The following is a 13166-nucleotide window of genomic DNA, read 5'->3' as shown; positions in this document are numbered from 1 at the left end:
ACATACAGAAATCAGTTGTATTTTTATACACCAATAATGAAGCAACAGAAAGAGAAATCAAGAAACTGATCCCATTCACAATTGCACGAAAAACCATAATATACCTAGGAATAAGTCTAACCAAAGATATAATAGACCTGTAGGATGAAATCTATAGAAAAAGAAATTGAAGAAGACACAAAGAAATGGAAAAACATTCCATGCTCATGTATCAGAAGAATAAACATTGTTAAAATATCATTATTATCCAAAGCAATCTACACATTCATTGCAATCCCAATCAAAATGGCACCAGCATTCTTCTCAAAGCTAGAACAAACTATCCTAAAATTCATATAGAACCACAAAAAAAACCCCAAATAGCTAAAGTAATATTGAAGAAGAAAACCCAAAATGGGAGGCATCACAATCCCAGCCTTTAGCTTCCACTTCAAAGCTGTCATCATCAAGACAGTATGGTATTGGCACAAAAACAGACACATGGACCAATGGAATAGAATAGAGAGCCCAGAACTGGGCCCACAAGAATATGGCCAATTAATCTTTGACAAAGCAGGAAAGAGTATCCAATGGAAAAAAGACAGCCTCTTTAACAGATGGTGCTGGGAGAAATGGACAGCAACATGTGGAAAAATGAAACTAGACCACTTTCTTACACCATACACAAAAATAAACTCAAAATGTATGACAGACCTGAATGTGAGACAGTAAACCATCAAAACCCTAGTGGAGAAAGCAGGAAACAGCCTCCTTGATCCTAACTGCAGCAATTTCCTACTCGACACATCCCCAAAGGCACAAGCAAAATGAACTGTTGGGACCTCATCAAGAAAAAAAGCTTCTGCATTGCAAAGGAAACAATCAAGAAAACTAATAGGCAACCTATGGAATGGGAAAAGATAATTGCAAATGACATATCAGATAAAGGGCTAGATTCCAAAATCTATAAGGAACTCACCAAACCCACACCCGGAAAACAAATAATCCAGTGAAGAAATGGGCAGAAGACATGAATAGATACTTCTCCAAAGAGGACATCCAGATGGCCTACAGACACATGAAAGCTCAGCATCAATCATCATCAGGGAAATAGAAATCAAAACCACACTGAGATACCACCTCAGGCTGATCAAAGTAGCTAAAATGAACAAATCAAGAGACTATAGATGCTGGTGAGGATGTGGAGAAACGGACATCCTCCTACACTGTTGGTAGGAATGTAAACTGGTACAGCCGCTCTGGAAAACAGTGTGGAAACTATCAATGGAACTGCCCTAGGACCCAGCAGTAGCACTACTGGGGATTTACCCAAGGGATACAGGAGTGCTGATGCATAGGGGCACATGTACCCCTAGTGTTCATAGGACCACTTTCAACAATAGCAAATCATGGAAAGAGCCTAAACCTCCATCAACTGATGAATGAATCAAGAAGATGTGGTTTATATATACAATGGAGTACTACATGGCAATGAGAAAGAATGAAATCTGGCCATTCATAGCAACGTGGATGGACCTCAAGGGTGTTCTGCTAAGTGAAATAAGTTAGGTGGAGGACGACAGACACCATGTTTTCACTCATAGGAGAAACCTAACAGGACCATGAGGAGGGGAAGGAGGAAAAAGAGTTAGGGAGAGGGAGGGAGGCAAATCATGAGAGACTCTTGAAAATACTGAAAACAAACTGAGGGCTGAAGGAGGAGGTTGAAGGGGAAGAGAGGTGGCCATGGAGAGGGGCACTTGTGGGGAAGAGCACTGGGTGTTGTATGGAAACCTACTTGACGATAAACTATAAAACAAAAAAAAGGTGGGGCTCATACATAAGGGTGCTCTGAATGTTGGCAATTCTGCGTCTTCATGGTGTCAGGATATGTTAGCACATACTTTGGCTGACACAGTAGCTGTACGGAGTAGAGGCACTCAGGCTCATTTCAGGATTAGAACTTTTTTCTTTTTTTAAAGTGATCTCTGTACCCAATGTGGCGGTTGAACTCAGGACCCTGAGATTAAGAGTCAGATGCTAGCCAACTGAGCCAGCCGGGCATCCCAAGAACTCTATTTTTGACATGAAATCTGTAGATTGTAGCACAGATAAAGTGCAGGCGCTCTGGTGAAATTAAGGAGGTCCTTGAGCAGTCTGCCCTACCCCTTTCCCATGTGGTCCCCTTCTTTTGCCAGCTCCGGAGGAACCCCCAAGAGCACAGCTCAAAAACCACTACTTACCTATTTAGATGGGTTTCTTTTCAGCATTTCTTTTGAGCAGATTTTCATTTCATTCATTCATTCTCGAATAGCTGTTTTTCTCTAGAACTGTTATTAAAGTCACATGTGAAATCATTATTTAGGTATAGTTTGGTTGTAACAATGTAATTTAGAGCTTTACAGGTTTCCATCAATGCTGTAGTAATCTAAAAGGAATCTTTTAAAGAAGATAACCCATCTGTTTGAGAAACAGTTCACAAAGGGTCTGACCCAGGGAGCTCATAATCTTCAAAGCAACTCCTTCCACACAGAGAAGTGTTGAAATATGTCTCTTGATGTTAAATTTCTAAACTGCTTTATAATGTGTATGAAAGTGTTCCCCACATACCTGAGGGAGAGGACAGAACTCCTGTTAATAACAACTGACTGCAGCGGTCACTTTCATCGGTGCTGGGCAGAGAGCCATGAGGGGCCATAACAGTACCGGGCATATGTAAGACTGGCGAGGTCCCCCCGCCCCTTCTATGTGAAATACCCTCCCTCACCTCCAAAATTAGAGGTTTGTTTGTCCTTTAGAGTACGGTCCTTGGGGACCTTGAGTCCTGCTCCTTGCACACATAATAGCCTTTTATTTATATTAAAGGCAGTCTTCATAGCTTCCAATTATTTCTTTCTCTGGACTGAGGAGCACCAGTTCCCCTGAGGATAAGAATTATCTGTTACTTTTCCAGATTCCTTTAATGTAACATAACTTTGATTCTTAAGTAATTTTCTGAGATATAGATACTTATCAAAAAGACCTCTAGTCAGCTTTAAGGCCTTAGTCTTAGGTCACTGATTCTTGCTGCGGAACTTGGATTCTTTAGTTCTAGTCATCCCTTTTTCTCCATACCTCCACCCCATACACTGTGGGGCACCAGTTTGTTTGTTTGTTTGTTTTTTACATGTGGTAGCACAAAGGACTGATGAAGGAATGAAGACCAGGGGCAGGGGTGGCTGCCAGAAATCAAAGCTTTGATGAGCTGCCTCAGTCCTTTGATAATGTAAATCTCACATCCTGATTTTCTTATCAGGAGTTTCACCACGAAATAGTCTTGAAGTCTTAACCCCAGAAGTTCCTGGTGAGAGAGACCGTGGAAACTGCATCACATCCTTACAGCTGCACCCGAAAGGCTGGGCCACACTCCTTCGGTGCTCAAGCAACACTGATGATCAGGAGGTAGGAGCGGCGTGACCACACCTTCGGCGGGGCTGCCTGAGCCAACCGCCACGGCTCTGTGTGCTCTGGTGTCTTTGTCCCTTGAACCCCTCCCTCCTCCTCTGCATGTGTGTGGCAGACTGGGAAATGCTTTAAGGCAGTATCAGCTCAGCATCAGCTCAGCTTGTGCCCAGCTTCTAAATTCTTGCCCCCTTCAATCTCATCACAGACCCCCTTACATAGGAAACATTAGCTGGAGATGCATCAGCCAAGCTAGCTAAATGTAAGGTCTTGCCAAGTCAGTTGAGTATTGCAATTTGCTCTTTTTAAAAACCAGGGGAAACTGGGAAAGGACTAAACTGATGACTAAGGAAAAAGGTCTTTTAGGACCTTATCACTCTCTGGAAAGCAGGAGTCCTTTGAGGATCTCAATAGCTGTGGAAGTCACAACTGAATGAAAGGAGAGAAGCGCCTTTGAAGTGTGCAGGACGAGAAGTATTTTAGGGCTTAGGTGTCTAAACTCTATAATTTTTTAAATACCAAGATTGTTGTTACTTTTACAAAGGGGAATTATTACCACAGAAGTCCCAGTAGCCTGAGGAGATAACGGGCTTTAACATGTCATATAAGAAGGAAGGGGCCCTGCACAGTTTATTAGTTGAGAGAGTGGTAGCATTCATCTGAATGATTTCTGGAAACAATTTTGTGAATTGGGCAGGCTTCTGAGCTTTTTACAAGGAGGAATATCTAGCATTATTTGGGGCTCTGTAACTTTGGTCTGTCTCTTCTCTCCCCCAGTGGACTTGTGTCTATGAATTCCAGGAAGGAGCTCCCGTGCGGCCAGTCTCCCCTCGCTGTTCTCTGCGACTGACTCATTACATTGAAGAGGCCAATGTAGGCAGGGGTTATATCAAAGAACTTTGCTTCAGCCCTGATGGGCGGATGATTTCTTCCCCACATGGCTACGGGATTCGCTTGCTGGGATTTGACAAACAGTGCAGTGAACTTATTGACTGTTTGCCCAAAGAAGCCAGTCCCCTGCGGGTGATCCGTTCTCTGTACTCTCATAATGATGTGGTACTGACAACAAAGTTCTCTCCGACACATTGTCAGATCGCCTCAGGGTGCCTTAGTGGACGGGTTTCTTTGTATCAGCCAAAGTTTTAGGCACAACTTACATCAAATAAGAAACTGTTCTGGTGTTTGACTTATGAATTACTTCAATTTAGGTGAAGTATTTTCTTTTAAGAAGATCTTAATGTTTGGGTCAAGATCCCAGTTCTTATGGGTCCATGAACACACCTGTGACCTGCGTACTTGGCCGTCCAGCATCGCAGGGGCCTCGCCAAGGTAGACCCTCTGCAGCAGCATCTTTGCCGCATTCCTCTGCTCCGGCTCATCTGTGCTGCCCGAAGTTCCGTTCTGCTGCTTTTGCATGGTAGCTCTTGTCAAGTTTCTTTCTTTCCTTATTTTTTGATTTTGGTGTGAATTTCGTGGACGTCTGGCAGGAGGTTTGACTGGGTTAGGAGAAACCCATGGCACTATTATTGAGTAAAACCCAGAAGTCTGATGTTAGCATACTGGTCATTGAAAAAGAAATTCCATCTTCACTTAGTATACTTCGGCCTTTTAAAGTTGCTGTTGTTTCTCTATAATGAGCACAGGTAATGGCATTATTCTCATAACTGTTAGATAGTCTTACAACAAAGTGTCTTTTAAGTTTCCTGTTAAAATCATACGTATTTTTTCACCTTGAGGGGAATTTTGTTGTGAAATTCTGGAAAAAATAATCACCACCTCTCTTTGTAACTTACTTATATGACTTTAAAAATCTCTAGCATGTGTCCTTACTTGGTATTTTGTTCCTGTCAATAGCATTTAGAAAGGAAAAGAGAAGGAATGGGCTTTGGTCATTTCTGTTACACAGAAGAGGATTCATTAGGTTAGTACACTCTCTGGTCACAGAGTGGTGAGAACAGTGTGGCTCAGAGTTTCTGTGTTCTCTGCCAGACTGTGAGACTCACACAGGATGACACATGATAGTATCAGGGTGGGGGGACTGAGAAAGTGTTTTACTCTTTATTCTTTGAACCAGTGGCACGAGTGCAGCCCCCCAGCGTTAGGGAGTGGAGAGCTCTGTCCTCTCAAGCCGTGTCCGAACTACAGCAGTCACTTGGATGTCAAAGCAAAGAGCCCACACGAAGACCTCTTGGGTTTTGTTATGGAGCACAGCAAGTAAAAGGCCCAAGCAGGGGACAGTCGCAGGGCTGACTGCTCTGCTGAAGTAAGCTTTCTTCTAGTCTCCACTTTGGATGGTATTCCGTTTAGAAGGGATCTGCTAGAGGCTGGAGTAACTGAAGCCACACACTAGCCCTTCCCCGCTCAGATCCCATTCTCTTAGGCCAGTGGTTCTCAAACATCAGGGTGCGTTACAATCACTGAGGAGCTTGTGAAGAACATAGAAACCTGGCCCTTGCCTTGGGAGGTTCGGATTCAGCCGAGGAGAGGACAGTTGTCTGTATTTTTATCAGGAACCTCAAGTAATCTTTATCAGGTGGTCCCTGGGTCAGAGTTTGAAAAGCACTACCTTAAATATTAGTAAGTACTTCTCTGTACCTCTCAGGTGCTTGACTCCCAGAGATGTTTTGATTATTAAGAGAAAAAATAGGTAAATGAAACCAATTTTAGAGGCAGAAAATGCAATCATTCTCATGATTTAATCTCATTTGATGACTGAGAAAAGTTAAGTGACTTGCCTAAAGTCATCTTATAAAATTAGTGGCAGAGCTAGAACTTGAATTCAAGTCTCCTAATTCGTTGCTCAGGGCAATTTCTACTGTATTCTGCTGGCTGTTAAATCAATGATTTATGAACACTTTATTTTGTCTTTAAGTTGTATTATTGTCACTACCCTTAAACTGGCCAATAGATTGAAAAAGGTGTGAAAGTGGATGCCGAGAATTCCAGCTGTAAGAAGAAAAGTATCTTAAATCTTAGAGAAATGCTAAACGAACCCAAATACATGAATAAAACTGATATTTCTTTGTAGGACCCACCAGACAGCCATGTAACATGTGCATGGACAGAGCTTACATCTCACTTGGAACAAGGTTGACTCTCAGACAGATTTGTAAAATTAGATAATTTCACCATGGATATTAAACAAATAGGAATTTTTTAGCCAGCAAGAAAAGTACCACAAAGTGGTTTTGCCATAAACTTTTTTTTTAACCCACATATTTAAAAGAAAATAAAGTTTTGGAGGCAAAAGCACCCAATGTTAACATTAAAAATCAGTTACTAAGTACAATAATTAATATTAATTAAAAAATTTTTTAATAAAAAATAAATTTAAAAAAATTTTTTAAAAAGGTTCCATAAATTACATCCTTTTGGAGAGAGTCAGACGCTGGGCTCACATGTCACCCAGCTCTGCATTTCAGTCCAGGATTTGGTAACCACTATAGTGTTTTTATGTTATCAAATAACATCCGCATTCTACTACTAACCCCCCCAAAAATACCTTGCGAGGTAGGTGACAGGATCACCAACTGACTTTAGAGGAAATGGAGGGTCAGAAAGGTTAAGTGATTTCCCTTAAGTCACAGAGCTGGCACTGGGCGGCAGTGCTGGGATTCACACCGAGGTCTGTGTTATCCCAAAGGCCTGTGCTGACTACTCTACCATTTTGCCCTTTTGTTTGTAAAGGATGGGAAACTAGCCTGGTAATATGTTTAGCATCCTCTGTCAATTCTGTATCACAGAGCTGGCTTACCTTCTGCCATGTAAGAGAACATTTGCAAGACTGGAAATTTCCATTAGAATTAATACCATAAAAGGTAGGGTGTACATACAGTCCATTCCTAACTGGAAAACCGCAAGCACGATAAGCAGCTGTGAAGTAAAGGAAAATGTAGAGTAAAGAGCCTTGTATAAAAATAGAGCTACAAGATGAGAACTAAAAAGTAGCCAGCAAACTCAACAAAACAATCCTTGTCCTCTTTGAGGTATAGTCGTGATCAAAAAGTCATGAGGGGGATATTAATCCAGGAATTACAGGGCATCAGGAATGCTTGGCTCTTGGAGGAAACTGCAGCTTACAATTTCCAGATCTCATTTCACTTCAGAGTTTAAAATCCAATCTGGTGTTTTTTACTCTAGATTTTATTTAGTCATTTTTATTCATGATAATTGGTGAGTGTATTATAATTGGTAATGTGGTATAATTGTTGGTAAACATAGTATCAATTATACTTGTTTTAAAAAGCTTTCCACAGGGGCGCCTGACTGGCTCAGTTGGTGGAACATGCGACTCGTGTTCTTAGAGTCATGAGTTTGAGCCCCACCTTGGGGGAGGAGGATTGATTGTACTTAAAAAAAATTCTTGAAAAACAACATATTTTCTATACAACAGCATATTAGTGGCAGTGCTGCTGAATAAGTGTAGGCACATCAAATATTTAGTAGTTTGTTATCTTTAATTATGAAAATGAAGTGGCTAAAGCAAATGAGACCTCTATCTTAATCTTTTGAGAACAGATGAGATCCTTTTTCTCAGAAGCCCAAAGAACATTAGTATTTTATTATTTCTCCTTGTTATATCCGAGATGAGGCTATACCAAAAATTTTAGGAAAACAAGGAAAAGGTTCCCCACGGCTATGTCTAGAACCAAGATCACATTATATCATGGTTAAAGTTTTGTTTTCTAGAAAGTGCAATATAGGAAAAGCACTCCGAGAACCTTTTAGAAGCCTAGTGTTTCCGCCATTAGTCAGAATATATGGTATTGGCATCCAGAAGTTATCTATGAAAGCTTGTGTTTAGCAGGAGAAATAGTCTGATAACACTGATGACAATCATCCCCCTTTAATGACCAGCAGCCATGGAGAGTTAGGAAAAGTCACGCAGTCATAGCCTGTGTTGGTCATAAAAGAAAGCATATACACTATATGAATTTTTGGATAACTAATGCATATCTCTTAAGTGCCAAAATGTTAAACTTGTAATTATTTTTGATGTGAGCCTTTCAGATGTTAGCATACCTTCCTGCCTTCTTAAACAGCATGCTCAGCATAATTCACATTTTCATGATGAAAAGTTATATTCATGTGTTATCACAAATATCCAGTTAGCTCTAATGTATGTAAAATACTTCATAAATTATAAAGGGCTATAACAAATATGAATTAATATCAATTATTATAAGGTGATTCCCTCAGCCCCGAGGTGTACATAATCATTCGCCTCAGGTTGCTGGTGTTTGGAGAGGTTTTCATTTAAAAGTTTTTATATCTGCTAAGTCGTTCGTTCCGTCTGCTACCACACTGTCCATACGCCCACCTCTCACAGGCTCTAGGTAACGTGCCGTGTTCATCTGCTACGAGCTGGGACATGAGATGACCAGGCTTGCGTGGTGTCTGGAGACTGCATGAGCCCTGGTTGCAGTCTTGGAGAGCGCTCTCATCTGGGAGCAGAAAGATTAACAGTAACCTTCTGGAGAACAGCAGTTCCCAGTTAAAGCCTGAGCTAGTTCTTTTCTCTGTTGCCGCTCAGTAGAATACTATGAACTAAGGATGCTGCTAGATTCAGGAACAGACCAAGCAATGTACCAAAGTGTAGCCAAGTAACAGCAAAGGCTCTGGATTTGCAAAGGGTATTGTCCATGCTTTTGAGAAAAAAGAAGAATCCAGGTTGGGGGTAGGGGAACAAGGAAAATTGACAATAAAATCCACATAGACTTGAGTATTTTTGATGCCATTAAACTTAGTCAATAATCATTAAAATACATGTTTAAGTTATCACACATTGTCTCATTGCAGAGTAAGATCATACTGAAATTTATACATCTTTAGGATGATTCCTAAGAATTTCTCCCATTCAAATAACAGAAATCATCAAAAGGAATGTCTCAAACTTACCTGTATGCTGCTTCTTTAGTTGTAAATGAATTAATAATGGAAATATGGGTTTTATCAAAAGCTCCAAGGAACACATCTCACATATGCACACCTCGTATATGTATGTGTATATGAATGTCACTATAAATGAGAATGTCACCCAGAGACAATAAAATAATTTTAAAATTTAAATCTTGTTCATAGTATTTAAAATAAAATTTTCACCTTTCCTAAGTTTCTTCCTCATTTTAATTTCATGGTTTTTACACTATTAGTTGAATATTCAAATTTTCTTTTAAATTTCACTTCATCTTTCATTTCCAAAATGTGCTTTGTTAATTTTAGATTCACATTTTTAGGAGAGTTGGAAATGTTCCCAATAATATCCGAGACACCAGAAAGTTTCTCACTAGGTGCTGAGGTACTGTTAAGTTCTTTCACTAGACTGTAAGCTCCTTGAGGGCAGGGACTAGCTTACGTTTCTTTTATCCCCAGTACCCAATACAGGATCTGACAGAGTGGTTGTTCAATAATTTATTTGTTGTACAAATCAAATGAACCTTAGCCATATGTGGCCTCAATTTCCCATGAAGCCAGAATGTGACGTGCAAATAGAGAAATCTATCATTTATTATAATGAATAGACTATATTCATCAGAGTAAGACTTTTTCTGACCTGTGGTCAGAAAAACTAAGCATTTCTCACTGATTTGAAAAACTGCGAAACTCAGTTTTTCATTCAACAAGCATTTGAATCCATACAATATGCCTTGTCCAGTACTAGGGTCTCAAGGGACAGACAACTAAGGCGGTGGTCTCCCACAGCTTGCAGCGCTGGCTTCACGCGTGTGCAACCAGCGCGGTCCGACAGAGGCCTGCATGGAGAAGAGCCGCATGCTGGTGTGATGCGCTGCTGGGGGCATCTGAAAATCCTTAATGTTCTGAACGGGGTCCCATATTTTGTACACTGGGCTTCCAAATTCTACAGCTGGTCCAGTTTCAATACTATCATTTTGACGTGGTGGGAAAGATAGGAATTACAGTGTCTTTTACATACTGTCTAGTAGAGATATTCCCATCCATTTAAAGCTAGCCAGAAAGTGAATGATTTAGTTAAGTGATTTCTAAAATCTCAAATTAAGACCACCTCCCTCCCACAAACATCTTAACGAATTTTCATTTCAGAATTAGGAAGGCTTTCTACAAGTGTATTGGCTTTTTACCATTTCAGTTGGATTGTTCTGAGGTTTTCACTGACGACTGTACAGTTGTGGGTGATTTTATCTACATACATCCATACAACCTATATGCAATTTTAAGGTTTCAATAAACCATTTATTAATATATGCACTGAGTGTTCTGGTGTGAGTCTACCTCATAATGTGCTTCTACAAAATAAATGATGCTTTGAAACATGTGACACACTTTTTGTGTGGTTAACCTGCTCAAAAAGTTAATGGCAGGGGCGCCTGGGTGGCTCAGCTGATTAAGCGTCCAGCTTCAGCTCAGCTCATGATCTCGCGGTTTGTGGGTTCAAGTCCCGTGTCGGGCTCTGTGCTGACAGCTAGCTCAGAGCCTGGAGCCTGTCTTTAGATTGTGTGTCTCCCTCTCTCTCTGCCTCTCCCCTGCTCACACTGTGTCTCAAAAATAAAACAAAAACAAAAAAATAAAGTTAATGGCAAACTTGCATTCAGCAGTATGAAAATTTTGTCTAAATTGCTTAGGTGTTTATTTTTAGACCAGATTCAGGCATAAGGCTGTGACGGGCAATAGCTTAATGATTCTTATAGTGGGTATTCTACACTTTTTCCGTCATATAACCCTGACCTGAAAAAAGTTAAATACACTCCAAATTTCTGTTCTAAGTATATATATATTTGTATGTATATATTTGTTTACATGTGTGTATAGATATATATAAAAATATTGTAATGATCCATTATGTACATTACAAAACATGCACAGAGAAAAAGAATATTTTAAAAGGACGGGACTGTTAAAAATCAAAGTTCTACGTTACCTCCTGCACTTTCTGGGATCGCCTTACGCTTCCGCTGGTAAATGCACCTGTCATTTTGTGAAGGCCTCCATTCTAAAACAGAATCTGCATTTTACACTGAAAACACACTTACAAAGAGCTGATTCATTCACATCTGTTAACTAATGTGCTAGATGTTTACAAGTTTATGCAGTATGAATCAAGTTTTATAGAGCTTTATAAATTAATTCTTTATCCCGTGAAAACAGTGTTACCAGTAAGAAGCACAGTTGATATATTTTTGTCACACTGTGTACAGTGCTTTGATTTCATACAGATACACGCGGAACATGCCTTTTTTCAGTGTTCCCTTGAATGACTTTTTGTGTTATTAACAGTGTGATGGTCATTCTACCACACTTTTAATTTACTAGAAAAATGACAATCATATTTGGGACACTCATTTTAAAATAAATCATTGAAGAGGAAAATCATGAATCTCTTTTAATTCAGATTATTTTGTGAAATTGTTTACATAAACTGATTTGCAACTAAACATAGCATTAATTACCACTATTTCAGTTATTCCTCTGACAGACATGGTTTGTCTTTTTTTTTAAAGAAACATTTGGCATGTTTTAATGTTAATGATTTATATTAGTTTCCTATTACTGATGTAACAAATTACCTACCACAAATTAACACAAATTTGGGGCACCTGACTGGCTCATCAGTTGGTGGAGCAGGCAACTCTTTACCTCCAGGTCATGAGTACAAGCCCCAGGATGGGCATGGAGCTTACTTAAAAAAATCAAACAAAACACAAATTGGTGTCTACTGATTTTTGCTCCAAACCCCTTCCTTCTGGCAGAGGACATGAAAAGTGGTGCTCTACCTCCAGCAGGCATGGAGTCACCCAGACAGCTTTTGAAAACAGATTGTTGAGTCCACAGCCAGAGTTTCTGATTTCATAGGTCTAGGGTTGGAGCCGCCATTTTGCATTTCTAACCAATTTCCAGCTGATGATACCACAGTTTGAAAGCTACAAATACAGAAAATGTAGTTAGGGTTTAATTTTTCATGCATGACAGATCCCAGGGAGCTCTATAGATAAAGGAAGCCAGTTTAGAGAACTTTCTTTTTAATAAAAAATTTTTAAAACATTTACTCATTTTTGAGAGACAGAGAGAGGGGGAGAGGTAGAGAGAGAGGGAGACAGAATCCAAAGCAGGCTCCAGGCTCTGAGCTGTCAGCACAGAGCCCGTCGTCAGGCTTGAACCCTTGGACCGTGAGATCATGACCTGAGCCAAAGCTGGATCCTTAACTGACTGAGCCACCCAGGAGCCCCAAGCTTTTTTTTTCTTTAAAGAGAACATTGTGACTTTGAAGGTATATATTATGAACACCAGTTCGTCCCCTCAGCTGTGCCCTTCTAGGACACTGCCAGGTTGGCACTCCCCCAGTGAGAGCTAAGACTTCCCTAATTTAACACGGTATTTAAGTTACTGGGCAGTAAGTTAAATAAGATCATCTTACCTTCTCAGAAACAGAACTTGGTGCTGTGAGGCTTATCTTCTAACTCAAAAAGAGGAGCCCTGCCACAGAAAGGCACCCTCTGGAGTGAGACAGCTGCAACTGCTGCTAACAGTCAGTCCAGAAAACTCTAACCAGGGCAGAAACAACTCAAAACATTTTTTTAAGCCATTTTTTTTTGGAAATAGTCTCCATTGAAAGCCTTTAATATTTTTAATTTACTTTTTAATTTAAATCCAAGTTAGTTAGCGTATAGGGCAGTAATGATTTCAGGAGTAGATTCCAGTGATTCATCCCTTGTGGATAACACCCAGTGCTCATTCCAGCAAGTTTTTTTCTTAATGCCCCTCACCCATTT

General features: G+C 40.1%; 1 protein-coding gene across 1 annotated transcript in view; it reads left to right on the top strand.

The window, feature by feature from the left end:
- DCAF10 (DDB1 and CUL4 associated factor 10) overlaps positions 1–10643 on the top strand; it is a 52315-nt gene extending 41672 nt beyond the window's left edge. The window contains exons 6-7 of the mRNA XM_029919958.1: positions 3275–3420; positions 4198–10643. Of these exons, the coding sequence (XP_029775818.1) occupies positions 3275–3420; positions 4198–4566 (515 nt within the window). The 3' untranslated portion in view covers positions 4567–10643. The remainder of the gene's footprint in view (positions 1–3274; positions 3421–4197) is intronic.
- Positions 10644–13166: the final 2523 nt, after the last annotated feature.

Source organism: Suricata suricatta, chromosome 13 (assembly GCF_006229205.1).
Source record: "Suricata suricatta isolate VVHF042 chromosome 13, meerkat_22Aug2017_6uvM2_HiC, whole genome shotgun sequence".
NCBI lineage: Eukaryota > Metazoa > Chordata > Mammalia > Carnivora > Herpestidae > Suricata > Suricata suricatta.
This window is presented reverse-complemented; position numbering and strand designations above follow the sequence as displayed.